The 24,028-nt window shown below is 38.9% G+C and overlaps 1 protein-coding gene across 4 annotated transcripts in view; it reads right to left on the bottom strand.

Moving 5' to 3' along the window:
* LOC116992041 overlaps positions 1 to 24,028 on the bottom strand; it is a 361,926-nt gene that overhangs the window by 221,722 nt on the left and 116,176 nt on the right. For all 4 annotated transcript variants that reach the window (XR_004416977.1, XM_033051167.2, XM_033051165.2 and 1 more), the window contains one exon: positions 3,623 to 3,819. Coding sequence is in view for 3 of the 4 variants with exons in the window: in XM_033051167.2 (XP_032907058.1) it covers positions 3,623 to 3,819 (197 nt within the window). In the remaining variant the exon portion in view is untranslated. The remainder of the gene's footprint in view (positions 1 to 3,622; positions 3,820 to 24,028) is intronic.

Below are 24,028 nucleotides of genomic sequence, written 5' to 3'. Positions count from 1 at the left end.
TTGGTGATTCTTTGCTTCATAGACTTCTCCAAGCCCTTGGTCTTAGCAAGTCCACAGTCAGGTTTGAATATTCTGTGTCATTAAGGTAATGTAGAAAAGGATTATCTGAAGAAGAAGATCAAAGGAGTTTTGGTGGGGATTAACCTGGCAGCACTTTTAGAAACATTGGGCTGAAAGGAGCCTTTTCCTTAAATTGCAGTCACCTGTAATTCATCTTGTATCACCAGACTAAGACCTGGGGTTTCATCTAGTTTTCACTGCCTTTGTTTTATCCAGTAGATTATTAGGATGTACAACATGATAAACTACTGTCTTTGAAATGATGATTTACAACATTGCTGCATATAATAAAAAAATTGGTCAAAATCACTTAAAGCCAGAGTGCAAACTGCTTAAAGATGGTCCCAAACTGCAGAATTCTCATCTCCACTGAACAAGAAGATCATGGTCTCTTTGTCCTGGTTTGGCATACTATGACAGAGCTGAAACTTTTTTTTAAATTCAAGTGAGCAATTCAGTCCAAAAGTCCCATAAAATAAACTGGTGACACAGAAAACCTTGCCTAGAGCAAACCATGAAAAATCTTTGTCTGCCTTTCTTGTGGGAAAAAAAAAAAAAAAAGGTTCTGGTGATAACAGAGGCGTGAATCACTCTGTTTATGAAAAAAATCGTGCCTGATAATCCTTTCTGTGCAAACCACAGAACTTCCCAACATTCAGGAGGCATCTTCTGCATTGTAAAAAAACATCCTACCAACAAACCCTCCTTCTCCCTGTTTTCTACCTTGGTTCAGAGAAGCTGAATTGGCTTCTTTACCACAATAGAGGTTACAAAACAGTGGTGCTTCTTGAGGCACTTTAAGGTATTTAAGAAAGGGAACAAGATGCTTAGATTATTTACACCATCATTTAAATGAATGGCCCAAAAGGGAAAAGAGAAATCTCTGGTTCTTGGTCACCACTGGCTGAAATGGAGTAAAAGGCCTCATACTGGCAGCCTGAACTTCCATTTGAATGAACCAGGTGAAAAGCTGGCACATGGCTCAAGCAACTGCCCAAAGGTTTTGCAGAGCCTCAGTGTCAACAACACTAGAGGGACAGGACCATGTGTGCCTTGGGGCAAGACATCAACACATGGTAAAAACCACCCTACTGCAACACCAATGGAAATAAAACTTAATGGTTGCATAATCGTGTTTCCATTGCTCACAGAGATGCAACTTTTCCCTTCAACACCAAGTATTACACATCTTTCATTTCAGTGCTCTGTCCTCAGCTCCTTACAGTAGAAGACTATTTCAAGAAATGAGCATGGATATAATTAAGATCAGATCCCCCCCTCGATAAATTGTGCAGACTGCTGTGAATCTAGAAATTATTTTCGTATCAATTACATTAAAATGGACAAGAAAGCCTTCCACTTTAAAAAAATCTTCCTTCCAGTAGCAAATCTCCTTCTTTCAAAATAAAAGTTAAAACAGAATGTTTTATTAGCATGAGAATAATTTCAAGCAGTGTTTGAATACCAAATACAACAGCACTGTCTTTTGCACTGTTTGTGCCATACATATGATAGATTATTTAATCTTTTAATTTATCATTGCAAGGCATAAAAATTGAGAGCATTTCACATAACCTGAATAAACCTGAAGACACAACATTTCCACACACAGTATGAATTTGTGAGGTGCAGTGAATATATGAAAATGTTTGTTCATCATTAACATGCATCTGTAATTCAGCAGGAAATGTTTTATTGCAAATATCAAATGTCCTATTAAATCTAACAGCCTACACAAAAGAAGAGCAAAAAGAATCTTCTCCTAAACTAATAGGAATAGTTAATGGACATTCTGGAGAAAAGGTACAGCTTGAAATCATGTCAAAGTCCAGCTGAAAAGTGAATTAATATGCATGGTATAAATTATCCAGAATTAATCCAATTAATCCAGATTGTGACCATTTAGATAATGTGCTTCCTACTTCTTATTGTTAATATTTAATTGCTTTTATTGCATATTTATATTTTTCCTAAACATGTTTATGTTTTCCTATGCAGTTTTGGGGCTTTTCTTTTTGGAAAATTTTGGCCCATAAATGTTCAGGGTAGGCCAAAAACTTTTCTTTTTTAAAAAAGCCTGTTGTTATTTGAGGGCAACTTACAGTCATTTCACATACATCCTTTAATTTCAAATACACAGACCTCAATCTGAAGTTAAACTGTCCTAAAGATCAACAAAAGTTCAGAATGCACCCTGAGAAAATACTGCCCTTGATACACTCATAAATATTAATTACATTTATAGGATAGCAATACGAATTCTACCAAGTACCACAGGTCCCTACAGTTATTAAAGAGCAGTAAAAAATACAGATGGAAATTATGTGAGTAATTATTAGTGCTTCTAGAACTTTAAACTCTGTTCCACAGTTCGCCAGACATTTTCCTCCCACTGTTGTCTGTCCTCCCCCGCAGTTTTAAAAAGAACAGTTGGAATAAAATTAATCTCATATTGATAATAAGGAGACAAAATGCTATAGCTTATAATAATACAGACCATCATAGAGGATGTAACAGAAGCTATTAAAGCAAACTCTTTAACAGTAAATTCTAATAAAATAGTAAGCCATCAAAATTCACTAACAACCACAAACAGTTAAAATGTTACAGAAGAGATGTAATAAACACAATTCAAAAACCAGGCACACCTATGCCAACTACACTGCACATTCTAATTTTTCAGGAGGAAATGTAACACGTAGCAGTTAAAGGAATAACAAAGCAAAAAGAAACAAAGTAAAAACATAACGATTCTCAAAGGTTAATGGTTACACCACAGGCTTATAGTCGCTGATCACGTTTTTACTACCTATGTCTGCAGATAATTCTCTTTACCCCCTGAAGACGGCAGGACCATTATGTTTTGATTTTGTGTGCATCATTAGTTGTCTTTTCTAGAAGTGCAAATCTCGAAAATTAGCACTGTAGAGACCAAAAATGAAGTAAAATAAGTGGAAAAATATTGCAAAAAGAAAGTTATTGTAGAGAAACAGAAATTTATTACTTTTATACTCTGTCAAATAATAATAATATGCACTTGGAAAGAAAAGCAAAATCTTATTTTAAATGGCATTTGCTAAAGCTACGTTAACAAAAGGATTTGTGGCCCTGTCACGAAAAAACATTGACCCTTGACCTTTTTTCAGTTTAGAGAAGGAGAATAGCCAGAATCTCGTGTATCAAACAAATGTTTGTTTTGTATAAACCTTCTCCCAGTTTTCTTAGTTTGCTGCAAAAGCGGAGAGGGGGAAAAAAAAATTAAAAAAAAAAAATTAAAAAAGAGAAGAAGAAGAAGAAACTGCCCCGAACTAAAGGCTCGATTCAGAAACAGTGCCAGGCTGCTTCTAAACAGTCATGTGACTTTTTTTTTGCTAACAGCCATGTGCTCGCGTATCATTTTACTCTGAAATAACTCTGCGGATTTCAGCTCAACCTGCCTTTGCTTATAATGCATGACATAGCCTGTGAGGGAGCCTGAGAACTGTCCCTCTTCAAAAGCAAGGTTCCCATGCTTGGCCTGTAACCATGGAAGCAGATGCCTTTTTTGCTTACCCCTGCTTACCTCTTTGCAGCCACGAGCTGCTCCCTATTGTTAAAAGGGGTACGCCTTGATTTTTCTTCGTCGTGACTGAACTTGCCTCTTCTTCAAAGGGCACGATGATGCAGGTCATTGGTCTAGACTGTTTGCACGGTCCAGAGAACAGCCTTGATGTAACCCTTGCTCCGTCTGTGCCACACCACCAGCCGTGCGCCTGCAGACTGTAGGGGGACATCGGAGATCTGTATTTGAAAAGAAGTCCGTCCGATTTTGCCATTGTGCCTTTTCAGTCATCGATCGAATGAATATCGAACCTTCTGTCGTTGCATGTGTGAAATAGATAGCTTAGCAAGCACTTTTGTGCCCAAACCTGTGCAGTGGGCCAAACTCTCTTCCTTTATTCACAAGTATTATTGGTTTTTGTAGTATAGTAATTTCTTGGGAACTTTAATAACCGTGTTTTAATGTTAGACCAGCCTCACAGAAGAATCTCTTTGTTTTAACCTGCTTGATTTAGCACTTAATTTTTTTTTTTTTTTTTAAAGGTGCTTTCTCTTTTAATCATTCCCAGTTTAACATCAGCCCTCTTAAAGTGCAAGGGAGGCTGATTTGGAATCGGTATGAACAGTCCAGAATTGTGAGGGGTTTCAAAACAAGACTGGAGGTTTGCTGCCAAAAGGCTTTAAAAATAACAAAGAAGAAAAACAAATGCAAACTTGGAAAGCTCCAAAATTAATTCAAAAAGTAAAAATATTAAAAAAAAATTACTTTTTGCTTGCTTGTTAAATACAAAAAAGTAAATAATCTTAAAGAAAAGACAGATATTCTAGTAAGTAAAATAACCTGACAGTGGTGACTAGAACCCTAAAAGAGTTTATATTCTTTTTTTTCCGTTGATACAGAAAGACAAATAATTTAGAAAACATCTGATAATATGAGTTTTTGCTCTTCCATACCAGTGCAAAAATATTTTTGATACTCACTGGTCAACTTTTTTTTTTATTATTTTTTATATGCACTTTATTTTAAAGATTAAACAGTTAAATGTCTACACCACTGCAAGAAATTATGAAAATCATGCTAAACCACTGAGAAAATGTAGCTGAAATGTTCAGTCAAAGAGTTCAACAGAACTCCAAGAATTTCAGGGAGGAGTGAAGAAAACGATTCTCTAACACCTTCGAATTAAAAAAAACAAACAGAACTGTAGCTAACGTGGAAAATTATATCAGTCGGTAAGCAAGTTTTTACTCTTCTTTTAGTGGAATGGCAAATTCTCTGATCACTGCTTGTCAAAAAAACAATAATCTGGTGAAAGCCATCAGTACCTACTCGTTGTACAATGTGCCAGCCTCTAGTCTGCTCTAACAAAATCTGGATTGCATCAAAAAGGGCTTATATATTCTTCAGGGTGCTGCTAACCCAGAGTTGTCTGCAGATGACATCAGTATATATATTTTTGAGATACCACTATCTCATACTTCAAGGCATACCTATTTTCTCTAATTGCCGCAGGCAAAGGGGAGGTGCACTAAAGAATAAAGAAGGTTATTGTGACAGATGAAACATAATTCACAATGAGTACTCTTTTCATCCAGCCTTAAGTAGCAGAGGATTACTCCAAGCTGAATTTTAGGGGAGTATGTATGATCTGATTTAATAATATGAGGACAGGCCACAAGCTGAAAGGCAATATAAACCAATTATGTTTTTGCTGATTGTTTGTGGGGTTTTGTTGTTGGGGTTTCCCCCCCACTCCCTTTCTCTTTTCTGGAAATAGAAGAAATATTAACATGAAGAGGGTCTGAAGAAACATGGGGAAAAGTAAGAAATGCCGAGAAATAAAAGTTGGGATTTTCTGGAATGGATATTGACAAATGCTTATTCTATATTTCTGCTTCATGACACTTTAATGAAATAAGATCATGCCTTTTCTTCAGTAATTATGCGCTGTGAAAGTAGGTAAACTAATTTTGATACACTTACTGAACTTGTCTTGCTTCCGAGAAATTCATACTTGAGCCTTCTAAAAATGCTGTGTGATGTCAAGTTTAGATGTAGATAACTGTGATAGTAAAATAACTTTCTGCTAAGTGTGTGTACATTGCTTTTGAGTCAGTGTTTTAATATTTAAACAGTAAATGGGCAAGCTTGCATGAGTATTTTATGTTTGTTTCCTTATAGCATGCTTCAGAAAATAAGTGTTTAGCACAAATTACTGTATTGCATTCTGAAAGGCTTCACCTTTTAATAGTTTCAGTTTTCATAAAACAACCTTTTTTGTATGATCTAAAGTTGCATTCAGAATGTCCGGACTTTTTAGCTAGTTAAACTGCAGAAACTGCTAAGGTGCTTGGCAAAAAAAAAAATAAACAATGTCCCATTTTGTCTATAGAAATGTTAATTTAGATAAATTACTTTTTTAAGTAATAGGTAACTTTAAAAAATCCATTTTAATGTAATTTTATTAAAGTATTCATTGATCTTCTCAAAGAACATTTCTATAAATTTTGTATAATTTAGTATGCAAAATAAGCTATTTTTAAAAATGGATTCTTAATTTGTTCTTTGAGTATTCATCTTTTTCAAAAAATCACAGACAAAAAAATCCTCAAACAACCTTGGGTTAAAATGCTTATTTTCATATATTTTTTATTTTTAAATTGTTTAATTACACAAAATCTGCTTTTTAGCAGAGCTAATAAGACTATGCTTCTAATTGAAAATTAATTATTACTAGGGGTTAGTTTATATATTTGAGATTTTGGACTGAAATACAAAATAAAGATTAATTGGAACAGACTTTCTCTTATTCAGTGCTGCTGCATGTCAGACCAGCTGCGACAATTTAACAACTTAACATCTAATGTTCCATAAACAAACAGCAATATTATTATATTTTTATAAACCAGAAAAGAACAGTGCTGTTTTGTCTTTCTAGAGGCTGTTACTGAACTATTCTCCTGTATAATACAATTTCATGTCATTCTTAAAAGCAAACATAAAACCAATGTGAGAATTTCATAAACACCATAAGCCATTAGGTGGATTTTGGTGAATAAGCAGTATGCATTAAGCACACAGCAGTACTGTATTTTAAAGAAAGAATGAGCAGTCAGAAAATGTATAAAATGCAGTAAGAAAGCTGCTAGATTGAAAGCATACATTTTAATATTTTAGTTCGCGAGGGGAGCGGCAGCCAAAAGACCATTCTAACCACCTGACAAACAGCAACAAACAACAGCTCTCGAGTCAAAATATTTATTAGGGTGTCATGTCAATGTACAGGCTAGCATATGTGCCAAGGAGAAATTATTCTATTATCTTCAGCTGAGTGAACCAGCAACAATGAACATACAGATTTGTAAATATACGCGGCACTGAGAACGTTCTTTCAAATCACACATCCATTTGATTCTCATTGATCATTTAAAAAATATTTCAAAAAGTGTGAAGTACAAGTTACATTAATTCCTGTGACAATTCTTATCCAAATGTTATTGTTGCCTTGTCACTTTGCACTTGCAATCCATGGCAAAGTTTCTTACCAAGAAATATATACTTTAGTATTTGTTTCAGGAGTCAAGTGGTGTTTTAGCTACACTAATTTAAGTAATATATATTTTATTAATAAACTGCCCAAAAAGTGTATATTTTACGGGCATTCATATCGGTAGACTTGTTTTGCTCTCTTCAAAATTAGTTTGAAGTATAATTTATTACTGACATGGCACATAAAACTTTCAGCAAAATTGCAGATGAAGGTTGTCTTTGGGAAACTAGGGAAAAGAGAGCACAACAGATGATGCCTGTGTGCAACAAAAGAATCTATTAAGATGAATAATATTTTAATACTGAAACAAACTACAAGCACTCTTATAATTTAGAAATCCAAAAATACGTAGTATTACATATTATTTTAATTATTTTCTGCAAAACATACATCAGGCAGAATGAATGTCTATCAAATTCACCACATGGTTTTTAATTGCCAGTGTTGAGATTTTCTTAAAAGAGAAGAGGGAGGCGAAAAGAGCTTTTCCCCTCCCTTGCAAATAGCTTTGATTTTAAGGAAATCTAAGTGTGCAGGTACAGTTGTCTCATCCCATAGTCTATAAAGCTTTAAAACCCTACGTCTGAAATTAAGATTTGTAATATTTTGGGAGCAACAAAGAATACAGCAACTCAGGAGACAACACTGGGAATGTAAGAAATCACAGACTTTGATTCTATACGACAAGCTGGATAGGAGTCAAAGCTGCCACATGTGGTGTGAAAAAATGCCACCCCGGTGTGAACAAAGGGTTTAAAATGGAGTCAAGAAGCGTGCAAGCTCAATGTCTAAGCTTTTCCTGTGAATTGTACTGCCACAACCTGCAGGATATCAAGTGGTCTGGGAAGAATAGAGTGCCTTTGGAAGCCACAATGGGGTAGCGGTGGCCGTCGGTGCGTTGGGGTTTCTATTGTTTTGCTCTTCTTGTTTGTGTGGCGCCACAATGCGCTGCTCTACTCCAGCGAGAAATTAAACCCTAAGCACCAAAAATAAAGTCACAAAATTCACCGAGGAACTGGTGAATGCAGCAACTTGGATCTTGCTTATTGTAGCCCTGGTTTACAGCTCAATGAGAGAATTTGCCAGCTGGATCGTGCATTTTACTGGGGCCCGAACCGCAATCTCACACATGCAAAAAAAGAAAGAAAAAAAAATAGAGCAATAGATGTTGTTCCTAAATATCTTTATGACCTTTTACTGAGATAATCATTGCAATAATATAAACATTCGTTAGGTTTATTCAAATAGAATGTTGCATCTTATTTCCATCAACAGCTTTCCTCCTTTTATTACAACATAAAGCTGTTAATCTGCATATTCAGTTCAGAAAGAACCATCTTTAAGAAATAATCCATGATAGTGCATTTAGTAGCAACCTAAAAATGTATGGGTCACACGCTAACAAAACTGCTCAACAGAGAAGGTACTAAAAATCATAAATATTTTACCTAAATAAAGGAAAATGCCATGTAGTTAAGGCAAAAGGAATAATAAGAAAGGAAACAGTCAAATCTATTTTCCAAAACTGTAAACAGCAAAAAGTACAATTTCCCTGCAGAGAAAACAGATTACAGTAACTAGAATTCCTGAACAAAATTCAAATCCAAGAAAGCACAAGCAAAATTCGATAAACAGTAGATTTTCTAAGAATTAAAGAAACCTTCTGATTTCCTATTTTACATTTGCATTTTTTATTAAGGATTAGGTCAAAAGCCACTGATTTTTAGTTTATGAATGCAGGTCAAGACAAGAACATTTTTCTATTTACTCTGTGTAACTCTGTATAGAAATCAATCCGTTACTTTCATTACAACCACACAATCAATTCCATTTAAAGTACAATGCAACAGCCAAGTCCAAGGACAATATGGATCACTGAAAATCCTTCATACTATCCACAGAATTTATTTAGTTTGACTGGGATGATTTTTCTTCTCATTAGTATTCACCAAGCTTTCACAAACAAACTTATCCCGGCTTCACCTGTTTTTAGCCCAAAGCATAAACCAAAACAAAGAAAACACCAATTTACTGATACTATGCCATTGTGTAAGTATTGCTCTTCAGTAAATAGCACAAATTATCTCTTAAAGGACAGTTTTATGTGCCTAAGTCACACTGAGCCACGAGTATTTTCTACAACTGCAATAAGACAGGACTGCATGCTACATAAACCGTACAACATCCACACATGCAGACACATATGATGAATGTAGATGATGTATTTAAGCACTCTGTCTTAAACAACTATTTTTTATCACCTTACAAATACTTGTAAACATGCTCCTCTCATTTTTCTCACCCTCATAATGCTCTTTTGAAGTTCCTAGGGGACCCAAAACAAGGTATTTAAAAACCGTAAAATATTATAAATGTCTTTCCCTTCATTCCGAAAGAATTTGCTATGATCATTTGGACAAACGCAATTTAGCCATTTTTACAACAGTTCATAATTTCATAAGTTTTTGTAAATGCTCATAATTTCTTTAACATTTCTAGTTCAACATATTAAAATCTAGAGATATTATCAGATTTTAAAATTGTAAAACTCCAAATAGTACTTTTATTTAGGGTATTTTAAAATTTATTTTTATTATTCAGGTTTGTTTTGCTGGTTTCCTTTTGTTCCCAGCCTACTTTCTCAACTTAGTTTCTCCAGCATCTTTGTTGGGGTTTTATAACATTATTTTATCTTTCTGTCTGCCTGAAACATAAGCCTGTCAAACAAATATTTTAAAAATAACAGAACAGATTGAAAAATGCCCTGTTCAGAGAATTCTGCACAATAAAATCTTATCTTGAATATTCTTAGCATTTGTTCCTTATTTGTCCTTTTATTGATCACTTTGTTCAACTACATGTCTCTCTCCCCAACAAGATATCAGAAAATGAAAAATGAATCTGGGAATATTGCTCCAGAATGTGCAGCCCGGTGCAGACTAACAACGCAGAGGCTGCATTTCCATGTCCAACGTTTCCTCAGCTTTGATAATTCGGGATATGCAATCTCTGGATGTTTCTTAGGGTGCCATCTCCTTTTTTAACCCGATGTATGTTTTTAAGTCGTTCTTAAATTGCCGTCCCTGACTAGCAGCCATTCAATCAGCAGCCACCTCTCTTGGGCAGAGGCCAGCCCTGCACACACCAACGTACATACATGTGCATGTACAGGTGGGAATGTGCCTCTTCTGCCATGTTATTGCAGCTGAGCATCAAACTGCAGCCTTCGTGAACCATTTACGTTTGTTTCTGCCAAGCCTCACTGGATGCCAAATTTCTTACTCACATATAACAGCATGTAAATAAGGCGAAGGGTTCACAGCACTGTGAGAGGAGAAACTGTCCTGACAGAGAGACTTGCAGCTATCCCCACTGCAAACCTTTAGCAAGCGAACATAAACATCTTTTTCCTCTTGTTCAGCTGTGTTTACTTGCCACTGCTTCCCTCCCCTGGCTTCCACCAGCTCCTTTCCCCCCCACCTCCTGAACCTGTTTATTTTCTTTCTCCCGCCTATCTGCCAGTTGCATTGCTGAAGGATCCCCCCAAAATCTGCATCCTTGTCCCAGGGACACCCTGAGCACATGAGTGGGGTGCAGGACTGAACAGGTTAATTCTGTGCAGGCAGGAAGAGGCACGACTCAGGCTTGGAGAATACGAACAGTTTGGAAGGATTGCATTAAATGTAAGATGTAATATCTGCAAGCAAGATAGCAGGGATACTGCTGGGAGAGAAAAATTCGCTTTCCCAGAATGCTCTTAACCTATTCAGACATTAAACAGCTGAAACATGTGCGCTGCAGAGGTTAAGCTTGTCTGCTGAGAGCAGGACACCGAGCAGCCCTCGCCTCTCCCTCCGACTGCTGCGCCAGCCTGGGGAGCCGTGACACCAATTTCACCAGCAATCTGCCCCCAGGGGCTATTTTAAGACTGTCCCAGACCCATCTGTAAAACTGGCCCCAGAGAGCCAGCTCAGGTCTGTTTGACATGCCATAGAATGGCTGTGTAATCCAGTTCAGAGCCCACAAACAAGTGATAAAAGGGATCTTTATTTATTATCAGCGAAAATAATTCCAAGTTTTCCTGACTCAACTGTGGAAGTTAGCAAACAAGGCTTTCTCTTGGCTAGGATGAACACTGGACCAGCACAATAACCACCTCCAAAATGAGCTCGTCCCTCTCACCAAGGATCATTTGTTAGGGCAGATCCTCCTGCGTGCTGGATCTACGTGAGCCTCACAGGCCACGTAGCAAGACCAAATGGACAAGAGGCAGAGGAACACATGGGGAACACACAGTCTGACAGACCTCCTCCAGGATGGAAAACTACCTCCCCAACATCTGCTTCAGAGCCACTGCTCCTGGATGAAGTAGTCAGAGTGGTAAGAACAAATATCAGAGCCCTTGTCACCCTCAAAGCTTGGGGGCTACGTCCTTAACCTTTGCCCATGCCCTGAAGAAGATGCCTGGAAAAATCAGTCAGGAAAAGTATGAGATTAGGAAAAATGTCACCACCCTCTTCTGCTACAGCAGTTGTTGAACATTTACTACCACATGGGGTAGTAAAGTCAATTCAATTTTCCCTGTGTGCAAGTGCTGGAGGTCATCACTTGGTATAAGCGCCAAAATGATTCTGATTTCTTGTGACAATATGTTTAATTTACACTTCTTGCCAGTTCAACAGGAACATCTTTGGTGCAAGCAAGCACTCTACTCATCAGCCATCCTGTGGTGCTTAAAAATGAGAGACAAAATGTAACATGAGAGTATTCTCTTCTTGGAAAGAACTTTTCACTGCCTTCCATAATTTGTAAATCGCCTTCTGTGGGTTTATTTTAGTACCTTGATTCTATTTGAACATAGCTTATTATGATTTAATTTCCTCCTTTCTTTTTTTTTTAAACAGAGGATGGAAAAGAAAAATAAATCTCTCATGCTCTCAGCATATAACAATTGATATAATAGACTGAAATGGCTCCTTCTAATCACTTGGGGATTTTTAAGTGCATTTTATTGACATGATAAGCCATTATGAGTCCTTCAGACTTGTTATGGTTTATCATATCAAGGCTTACGGTTTTAAGTAATATTCCTAATATGCATTCATAGCATCCATTCCAACAGCTTTTTTAATCTCAATTAAATACCATTAAAGATATGTGTGGTACCTATGTAAAAGTGGCACTAGAAGAGTGTTTATATGCACTAGTGACCAAATAATGTCAGACTGGCTCAACTGCCTTGCACCTCCTCCCATATACCCAGAGTCTTATTGCTCAGTACAAGTGCATATGAAGGGCTAACATCATTCAGTGGAATTATGGGGGACAAATCTTCTGGTGGTGTGGTTTTTTGCTAGGGTTCCTTCTTTCTTTCCTTCAAGTTAGTCAATAAAAGGAGATCTCTTTTGCCAATCTCCAGTGGCTGCCTGAGCAGGACTTGAAACCTCCTGATACGTTCCAGCAAAATAGAAATTGCACCTGTTGTCTAGGACAATATTTGTTCTCAAAAAAGGGTGAAACTGAATGTCAAAACTCACCTGAGAGAGCAAAACTCTGACTACACAGAGCACAGCTGTGCAGCTATCCTGCATGGCCACATAATTCACCTCTGTCTTCCCCAACCTGTGGTGCAGATTTATAGTCTGCCTCTTTATGCTTTTTGCACTGCAGACTACTGTTTTTTGCCATTTCATCTTCCTTTTGTCATTACATTCTGACTTCTCCACAGCCCTAGGTCTCCTGCCCTTAGGAGAAGAAAGTGGAAAGCAGCCAAAAGAGAAGTGCACAAGGCAGAGGTGAGGCAGTCGAAATGAGTATGGCTATCAAAGTGGCCAGACCTTCCATGAGAAAAAGGCAGGGACTTCTGCATTAGGAGCAGCAAGAGAGAAAGCTGTTAGAAGGTTATAAACCACTTGGAATTTAAGTGTTATGAATTTATGGCAATTGCTCTAACTTTGAAATGAAAAAGGTGCAGCTGGTTTAGGAGACTGAACTGGAGAAGAAGACAAAGCAAGACCCAAAACACAGTACAAAAAAATGGAGTGGGCAGCCTGGCAAAGCAGGCACCACATCTGGCCTCAGAACAGCCATCAAAACACCCAGAGGCACAGTAGGATGCCTTCTTGCCATCTGGTGCTCTCCCATGCAACCCAAGGGCAAAAACCTTGGGAAGGGATGTAAAAAAAGCCCAAAAAGTGCAATGTTCTTCAAATTCAAAAGAATCTGGGATCTGCCACCTTGCACAGAGGCTAGACAGTATTAATCAGCTAATGTTGTATCATCTTGCCTCTTCAAGAAGAAGTACTCAGCACACTTGCCTCTAATTTGAGGAAGAAAATTATACATGCATAAAAGATGAAGAGCACGTGTCATTTAACTAAACATATTAACAGCTGAAACAAAGATATTCATGTTGTAAAACTAAAGCATGTAGATCCAAATTGCACTCATAGCCAGAAAAAAAAGCACAATTCCCTAATCATTTTTGGCAAAATAGCTGCAAAAATCAAAGTAAATATTTCTCTGTTGTAAGAAGTTGGCCCACTACTGAGATTACCCTCAGTACAGAATGCGGTGCCCCTCCCATAATGGATTTTGAGTTTATGATGCACTCTCAGAATCATTTCAATAAAACCAAAGGCTATCAAATGATTTCATAATCAATTAACACTACAGCTTAATTCCCAGTCTGCTACATCCTTCAGTGCTGCTTGGCCACATAATTGATGTCTAATTTGCCATACCATAAAAACGGCCTTGTTTATTCTCATTCCATTACCAGTAACTAGCTCATTATTCTAATGCACTCTGAAGTATTTTGAAAATACTTTCTATTCTACATCCATTAGTTATCCTTCCAGGTTAAAACCATGTTGAAATCATTATAGCCCTTTCTCTTTATATATACCAAGTAACTAATTTTTTTCAGAATATGGTTCATTTTTCAGGAAAGTTTGTTTGGGGTAAGACATGACCAGCAAGACTGAGATATATATATAAATCCTTGAATAAAGTAAATTATATTCATTTTATAACTTCCTGCTTTTTTGGACAGCCCATCATGATAGAAGCAGTACAAAAGTCTGTTCTAAGAAATAACTTTACATTATCATATCCTTAGAATTCATAACTTTATTAAAATACTCCAGAACAAAACCAGAATGTAAGTGCAACTGAAACCTCACAGAAAAAAGTTCTCAGTAGAAGAAATCCCCTTCACCACCACCACTACCAGGATAAAAATTTTTACTTTTTTACTTTACTTTTGTATTTGACAAAAAGTCATGTAGCACAGGTCAGTGATCAATGGCTTACCTAAGCAGGTAAAAATTGATCAAAGAACTGCAGATTTCTCCTCCACTACTTGTGGAAGCAACGGGAGATGGTTATTGGAAATAATTTAATGACCACTTAAAGTCAGAAGATATGTGTTCTTGATTCCCTTAAACAGAGCACCTGCAGTGCAGCATCTGAGTGCATATTTCTGCATTCATCCAGCCAAATCCAAATACAGGCAGAAACCCACAAATACAAAGTCATTTCCCAGAACTCTGGGCCTTTAAACTACTGTCCTGATCTCATCAAGTCACTTGCTATGTCCTTAGACTGCTAAAGACAGTGTTCTATAGTTATTATTCATGCAGTACTCTGTCATTTACTATTCACTTTCTAGGATTATTTGGTTTCCTAAAGATATATTACTGTTCTTTGATCATATACACCCATTTTGAAACATGCAAGAGGGGCATTATTTTTTTTAGGAAGCAAATTACTAATAGTCATGAGATTAAACTCAGTTATAGGGTATTACATTCCTGGACCACAAATATTAAATTATATTATAGTATGATAATCTAGAAGACTCCAACCCACACCTTTTTTATTCATAATTTTTGGACTTACATTGTGAGTCAAGATTTCATACATAAAATTAATTTTAAAAAAGATAAATAATCTACAAAAAAAGCAAAATAGATGAACACTCAGAAATCTCAGATTTAAATTTACTGTCACCAGACCAGGGGACCAGAGTTCTGATATCCATGTCATTTAGAGCACCTGATGATACCTGTATTTACATGCCACCATCATACTTCTGGGAATATCCCCAAATTTTATTTCATTTCCATATAGAACTCAACCCCCTGCTTTTCTCAAGAAGTCAAATAAGCAGTTTTCAAGACTGATTGCTACAGACCACCCATTTTGTAAGAAAGAGATTTTTCATCCCATTGTTGTACATCTAAATATAAGTTCATTATTTTCTCATTTGTCAAGAAAGAAGGTCAACCATCAATTAGATACAACCATCTAAAGCATATAGGGAAAGAGGAGGAAAGCCCTGAGGACATTGAATCTTGATACCTGTAATAATGGAAATTAATTGACCCAAGTGGAAATGCTCAACGGAAGCTCTGTTATCCCTGTAGTTGACCAATATTAATTTCATTGTTAAACAGACTTAAGTATTTGTTTCATTTGAGGTAATTAAAAAATTCTCATATATACAAAGAAAAAAATTTCTGAATTGTGCATATTAAGTTTTTTGCATGTATAGACAATATACTCATGTGAAATGGTATTGTAATAATGACCAGAAATGTTGACTATGATTCTATAAGCATGTATTTGTACCCATATTTGAATTCACCAATCTGTCCATCCGTCTACTACTCCAAGATATTTGAAAGAAAACTAATGTACGTAGTCTGAACAACATGTACGTCAAAGAAGCACAAAGAACAAAGCACAAATTTTGGTTCCATGTTCTCATCTCTTTGAAAAGGCACAGTTCTTAGTATTTAATTTTTTCCCCCACATTTCTTTAGAAGCATTTAGAATATACTTAGCGATAGAAATAATTTATCCAGTACAGACTAAAATGTGAGTAGCCAGTAGTGAGTGCCACGATGTGGCATGGGCAGCACAGCCAGGGGATCAGGCCCAGCCAACAAGGATTTATGAAAGGCAGGTCGTGCTTGGCCAACATAATGGATGAAGGAAAGGCTGTTGATGTTGAATATCTCTATCAATGGTATCAAGGATCAAGTGCACCCTCAGTTTGCAGAGGACACCAAGCTGGGCAGGAGTGTCAATGTGCTGGAGGGCAGGAAGGCTCTGCAGAGGGAGCTGGAAAGGTTGCATCCATGGGCTATGGACCACTGCATGAGGTTCAACAGGACTGGGGAAAAGTGGCTGGAAAGATTCTTGGTAGGAAAAAACCTGGGAGTGCTGATCAACAGCAGCTGAACATGAGCCCAGATGTGCCCAGGTGGCCAGGAAGCCATGGCACCTGGCTGGTATCCGTGACCAGCTCCCTATACTCAGCACCTGTGAGGCCACCTTGGATCCTGTGTTCAGTTTGGGGCCCCTCACTGCCAGAAGAACACTGAGGGCATGGAGTGTGTCCAGAGAAGGGAACGGAGCTGGAGAAGGGTCTGGAGCACAAGTCTGGTGAGGAGCAGCTGAGGAACTGTGGGGGTCATCCTCAAGGAAAGGAGGCTCAGAGGGGACCTCATCACTCTCTGCAGCTCCCTGACAGGAGCCCTGACAAGCAGGGCTCAGCCTCTTCTCCCACATAACAAGCAACAAGGCACAAGGAAACAGCCTCTAATTGCACCAGGGAATGTCTAGATTGGATTTTAGGAAAAGTTTCTTCACAAAAAGGGTCAGCAAGTGTTAGAACAGGCTGCCCAGGAAAGTGCTGGAGCCATCTCTGGATGTAATTAGATGTTTAGAAGTGGCACATGGGACATGTGGGACATGGTTTAGTGGTGGCCTTGGCAGTGCTGGGTTAATGGTTGGACTTGATCATCTTAAAGGTCTTTTCCAACCTAAAGGCACCTATGAGTCTATGATAATATTTTTGCATAGTTATCTTAGCAGTTTTGCAGCATCTTAGTTTTAAAAGACACTTACAGTAATTTCACGAATACAAGCCGCACCAATTTGACTAAGATTTTGCTCCTAAACCGGAAATGCGGCTAATAATCAGGAGCGGCTAATACAACCTCAGAAGTGCCTGCCAGAGTGCTGAGCCGAGCAGCTGCAAAGTCGGCATTTTGCGATTGTTACAAATCGCTACTTTGTTGCACCGCGGGTGGAGCCTGGCTCCCTGCAGGCAGCACGGGGGGCGGGGAGAGAGGCGGGAGAGCTCTCTTTCCTCCTCTGCCACAGCCCAGGGGAGAGACGGGGGGGGGGGGGCCCGGCGCCGCCATTGCTGCGGCCCGGGGAGGAGAGGGGGGACCCGGGCCGCCCCTACCGCAGCCCGGGGAGGGGGGGGGAAGCCCGCACCGCCATTGCTGCGGCCCGGGGAGGAGGGGGAAGCCCACGCCGCCATTGCCGCGGCCCGGGGAGGGGGGGGAAGCCCGCGCCGCCATTGCTGTGGCCCGGGGAGCCGACGGGAGCCCCGCGCAGCCATTGCCGCGGCTCGGGGAGCCGACGGGGTGCTTTGTCCGCGCCCGCCGCCGGCGCCACGGGCGCAGGAAAGCTCCGTCCCCGCCCGCCGCCGCTGCCGTAGGAGCAGGGGAAGCTCCGTCCCTGCCTGCCACCGCAGGGCAGCGCCGACCCGGGGTGACCGAGCCCAGGGGCAGCGGCGGCCGGCCCCGAGCTGCAGCACCGTGCTGGGCCACCTGGCCCCGTCAGCGGCCCCTAGCGGGCCGAGCCTGCACAGCCTTAGCTCAGCCAGTAAACCCCGCCCTCCCGCGGTTCTGTTACTAATTGCACGCGGGTCCTCGCTGCGAACGACAAAGCGGCTTATATTCGGGTGCGGCTTATCTATGGACAAAACCCGAAATATTTGCCAACACCCAGAGATGCGGCTTATAGTCAGTGCGGCTTGTATTCGTGAATTTACTGTAAATCTCTTCCCTCAGCAATTTCAAGGAGTGTTCCAATTACGACATGAATATTACAAACAGAATCTCTTTTTCTCTTTAATTCTCGGAAGATGATCTTGGATTCTTTGGATTTTGCTTGTAGCACAGCCAAACAGAAAAGCAGAAAAAGTAAAAGGTCATTGATTTTTTTTTTTCCCCTCCACAGCTATAAAGCTAACAAGAATAATTAATTTCATTTTGGCAAGATGACACTATTCTGGAACTAAAATCTTCAAAATATACTCTGAATTTCAAGAAAGCAAACCAACGAAAAAGAGCATGCCCAAACACCTTACAACTGCAGAAGCCTCAGACCAGTTTAAAAAGCAGTCACAAAGCACAGTGACAGAACCCAAGACAGAGTAGCAGAAAATTAAATTAAACAGAAAAAAAATCAAAAAAATCCCTCTCTTGTCTTCTACTCAGGGAAGCTTCTGGCTAAACATCTAATTCTTGACAACAGCTAGGAAACAGCTGGATTTTTCTTCCAGCACTTATCCTGAAATTCCTGCACAAAGATAATATTCTTTCCCTTAGGCATGACTTGGTGAGGTTCTGGTGCCCTTCTGCTCCTGTGAGCCTCATGGTGAGGAAGTCATGAACTTTTTTAGGACACAGTGGTGCTGTTGGAAAATGTAAATGTAATCCTGTTGAGCAACAGCCATTAAGGTTGTTCATGCTTTTATTCTTAAGTATCTGCTTTTCTGTGACTTGAGCAATCATAAAAGGCATGAGTAAAACTTCCTGATAATTTTGGATACCTCTTCAGAAATTTGTAATAGTATTCTTTTACGCACAAAATTACCCCGTGTTCCTCAGGAATTGACATTACACAGCCTAAGAGAATGTAGCAGCTCAAGAAGACAAAGTGCCAAGAACCAAGCAGGGCTCATGCAAGAACATCAAGTAATGTTCTCTAAAGACTGCGTCAACCTGGGCAGTCCATTCTCATGTTTATCAATTCTTTCCATGATTAAATCCTTCCTGATGTCCAACCTGAACCTCCCTTGGTGCAGCTTGAGGCTGTGTTCTCTTGTCCTTGCCTGGGAGAAGGGACCCCAAACTGTAAAGACTTCAAGAGTTCCCATGTTGCATAAGTAGAAATACACATAATGATGCATATTCCGGGCATTTCCTTTCAATTAAGGAGATGGACTCTCAGGAAAATTCTCACCTATTATAGTAGAAACTAGTCTTCATTTACCTATAGATACCTTATGTTGTTTTCAAATTTATTGTCAGCATTTGACATTTGCTGGAAAATGCGATTCACATTTTGAAATCCCTAGTGCTAGAAGAGAGCTGCCAAAAAAAAAAAAAAAAAAAAGAAAACCAAAAAAGTCTATCCTGCCTTTTAGAAAGGACATCTTTACTGTAGTCTCCAGAGTGGACACCACCTTTAATCAAAATAGCACCACAGGTGCCTGATGCCACCAAGACACAAGTAGCTGCATTGCTCCCACATGTCCAAAGGGACCCCCAGGTCCCTTTCCACAGTGTTGGGAGCTACCAATTTTCAGGACAAAGGCACTGCCACATAGACTTCCACCTCCTGTTTGCCAACACTTGGAACATAGTGTAGAAACACATACAGACCACTGGGAACTAGAAAACTGAAATAAAACTCAAACAAAGAGGCAATATTCCTACTAGAATATAAAGATAGAAAATGGGTACATTGATCACATTTCCATAATCACTATTAATACCACATAAACTCAACATGCCCTGGCCGTGTGCTGGGAGCCCAGAGCCCCCCGTGTGCTGGGCTGCACCCAGAGCCCCGTGGGCAGCAGGGCAGGGAGGGGATTCTGCCCCTCTGCCCCCTCTGCTCAGACCCCACCTGCAGGGCTGCATCCAGCTCTGGGCTCCAGCACAGCAAGGGCAGGGACCTGCTGGAGCCAGCCCAGAGGAGGCACCAAGGGATGAGAGGGATGGAGCAGCTCTGCTGGGAGGAAAGGCTGGGAGAACTGGGAATGTTCATCCCAGAGAAAAGAAGGCTCCAGGAAGACACTAGAATCCCTTACAGTACCTGAAGGGAGCCTACAAAAAAGCTGGAGAGGGACTTTTTACAAGGGCACATAGTAATAGAAGAGGAAGAATAGATTTAAGTAGATTGATTTAGATTATGCAGATATGAGGAAGAAATTCTTCCTGTGAGGATTTTGAGGCACTGGAACAAGTTTCCCAGAGAAGCTGTGGATGGCCCATCCCTGGAAATGTTCAAGGCCAGGTTGGATGGGGCTCTGAGCAGCCTAGTGGCTCTACTGGAAGGTGTCCCTGCCCTTGGTAGGGGGTTGGAATGAGATAGTCTTTAAGGTCCTTTCCAACACAAACCATTCTGATTCTATGATGATTCAATGATTGCTAACATGACTTGCCTTACTACTTCTCTCTATTTCAAATAACTCAGAATTACAAAAACTGATTTCAGAACTACACGTAAAAAAATCAGTAGGAAGAGTTTAGCCAATTGTTCCTTTTATGTCTACCATCTGACATTTTCTGACAATCAGAATTACTATATGTATTAAATACTGAACTTCAGGTGGAAGAGAAGTATAAACATCATTGATTCCTCTTCAGTTGGAACAGTTTGTGAAAGACTGTCCAGATTCTGATTAATGGACAAGACTACTTAATACTGAAAAATCAAAAGGCAAGGCTAAACAAGGCTATTCTACTATCTTTAGTGTTTTGGGAAAAGTGCAATAAAGAAAAATGGTATTTATTTATTCAATCTTCACACAGAAATTAAAAGAATGTTTGCCATACTCTGAAGCCACAGGTTTCAAATTCAAGCCGACTCTGAAGAGTTCTTTTTTCTCACTTAAAGCTACTAATTACCAACTAATGTAACAATACTTAGACACTTCTCTGTCCATTGGAGTGATAAAGGTGAATTCCACATTGGAAAAACATAATTGTCCACTCCAACGATAGTTAAATACCAAGGAGTAAAATCCAGGAATCTGAGAATCCAAAAAATAATTCCAAAGCAAAAAGTAATTTTTCTTAAACAATACAAGTATTTTCTACTCTCGTGTTGTAGACAATTACTTATAAAATCTCGCTATAGTTGATAATAGTCAAACACATATCTGACTCAGATATTGACTTACTTTTTCCTGTTTTCCAGCAAGCTGTTTAAAGCTCTGCCTTGTGTCTTATATATTTAATCCTAATTCTTTAGAAGCACTTGAAAAAGAAAAAGTTTATTGCTCATACATTAAACACTGAACCTTAAGTTCAGAGTAAAGAAGAACAGAATATGACAAGACTTGATATACTTTAGGGTTCTTTTCTCCTAGATTTGTATACATAATGTCAGCTATAATTTTTCAGGTCTCTTTTAACTCTGTTACACTCCTAACAGAACTGCAGCTGCTCTTTATTTATTTTTATCTTTTTTTTTCTCTTTCCCTGTTCATAATATACAGTGTGTCTGGCTCATTTTCAAGCTATTGAAATATTTCAGTTCTAAAAAGAGTACAATAGGCCATAACCACTTGCGTGCTTATGCTTAGGAAGCCTCCCTCCCTCCTCTCCTCAAACTTCTGTGAATTTCTGAAGTCTAGAAACAAAACTGGAAATTCAAGTGTATGTCTTAAAACAAGTTTGGTTTGTGTCATTTTAGCTGCTCCCTTCTAAGATTAAAATACTGTATAAAACAGGTAATTCTTGTGGAACTGCTTCTGGAATTATGAAATGGAGACATCTACAAAAAGCATGACACTGATGTGAAACCATCCAAATTAAGTTTTATAAACTTAATGGCTGTTCAGTTTCAGCTCCAGAGACAGCTGTCAGTGTGTTGGACTTTCTTCATTTAGGTTAAGGAAAAGCTTGTGGTGGACAAATTATATCAAAAGTTTCCTTGTAGAGCTTATTAGTAGTGCTTGTTTTAGAGACTGGTTATCTTTTTTAATGCTATTTTATGTATGGCTGTTAGAACCAGATCTACTTCAATGAACCATTGAAAAAATCCAAATGGTCAAATTTTAAAAATCATGGTCAGATTTTACACTGGTTAAATTTTTTTTTTTAGATTGCTACTGCAAAGCCTCTTAGTCTCCTCCCACAGAGCCACATTGCTTTTTGAAAAAAATTCTTCTTTTTTAATGCCACAAATATTTTCCTTCCTGCAGTTAAATGGACAGCAATTAAAAATGCAAAACTATTTAATATGCTACATTATGTGAACCCATGATGCCAGGAAGGAGCAAAGTAAACTCTCTCTTTGGAGTGCAGAAAGAAGCAGAAACCTGTGGCAGGTCAGGATGTTAAATGAGGAAATCACTTTAACTGCTTTATTTTAAGCAGTTATACCAACACCATTGGCTGTGAGATTGCCTGTAAAATCTGGGCAACATTATTTGTTTTAAATGCATTTTAATATTTTTTATTTCATACCGAGTGACAAATACATGATTTATCAAATGGTCCAACACTGACAGTCTCCTCAACAAAGAAGGGATGTTGCACAAACAATGCTGTCTTTGCTATAACATGCTATATCATGATTTAATTTCAATAATAAAAACAATGTCACTTTGAAGGTGGGATAGAAGCATAACAAGAGTCTACCTCTCTGCCTTATATTAAAAGTAGCTTCCAATGATACTGGCAATGGAGCAAGTATTCGGGCTGTATATACTCAATTTCCCCCAAATTTTGAGAATTTCAATGGGAATTAAACATCCATGATTCACCTAACAGCATCCCACTCTAGATCAGCCCTCAAAGAGCAGGTCCAACAATTATTCAGAGTCCTGAGCGTACCTATCTCTGCTTTTAGGCTTAAAAAAATAGCAATGACTGCAAGGGCCTGAGACCATTCTTGCATCCTCATGTCTGGAAGGAGCACTTTGCTGATGTGATTCCTTTCCAAGAGTCCTCAGAAGACAAGTTCTAGATCTCTGGTAGAACTCCTGGACAAAGGAAGACACTTTATACTCATGGAAGTGTAACTGTTGCTGATCAATTTAGCAGAAGCATCTAATTAATAGCACAAGGTCAAATGATTCTAAGAAAACCTTGGTTCCTCTCAGCCCTAACCACTCATTTCAAATTCTGTGTTCTGAAAACTCAAACCCCAGTTGATGCTTGGCCTTTTATCCCATGAATCCAGAACTGAGGCCCATAACTCTGCTGTAGGCTCTGCAGGGCACCTAGTAACTAGTGTTAACCTGAGGCACACAAGCACTTAGAATACTCACCTGAATGAATGACAGAAGTGTGCTTTCATTTCCAAAATCTTGTCACATGTAAAATTTAGCTTAAATATTAAATACCTCAAAACTTCAAAACCTTTGTGGTTTTGCCATGAGGCACAGCCTGGTTTGCTCTTTTGTTTTGGTTGGTTGGTCTTTTCTTGTTTGTGATAGTTGGAATAGCCAATATACGCCTACTATAAAGTACTTTGGTTCTGGTGAACTGGTTTTTGACCAGGGAACCTCATTTCAGCAGAGAATCCCAAACCTGCCCTAGACATAGGTTTTTGAGTTGCAAACCCTTGTCCTGGAAGTTCCATGGGAACAGAGGTGAACTGCACAGACAGCCTTCCTACCTCCAAACTGAGAAGACGGGGAGCAAAACCCGGAGATGAGATTTATCAAGGCTTTCCTCACAGGGACCTAAAGTTCTGTACATTCTACAGAACATATAAGGAGCCTGCCCCATGTCTGATGACAAAAAACATGTCTGGAAATCACCCATGCATTCTAGGATTGTCTCATTCAAATTTTAGGCAGAAAACTCTGAGTTAGATTGAAAGCAATTCATGAGTTCAGAAGTTGCCACTGTGTGAAGTACGGGCAAGAGGCTTGGTAGTGCATTGATGTAGGTCTGCTTAAGCCCATGGAGCTAATCTCTATGTTTTTGTACTACACTGAGAGAGCTTCTCGATTTTTTTTCTCCACCATATTTAAAGTAAACAATGGGCTGAAATGACAACTCTTATCTGCAGATGTTTATCTGGAATTACTGCCCTACAGCATG

This window comes from Catharus ustulatus, chromosome 2 (assembly GCF_009819885.2).
Source record: "Catharus ustulatus isolate bCatUst1 chromosome 2, bCatUst1.pri.v2, whole genome shotgun sequence".
In the NCBI taxonomy this organism is placed as follows: Eukaryota; Metazoa; Chordata; class Aves; order Passeriformes; family Turdidae; genus Catharus; species Catharus ustulatus.
This window is presented reverse-complemented; position numbering and strand designations above follow the sequence as displayed.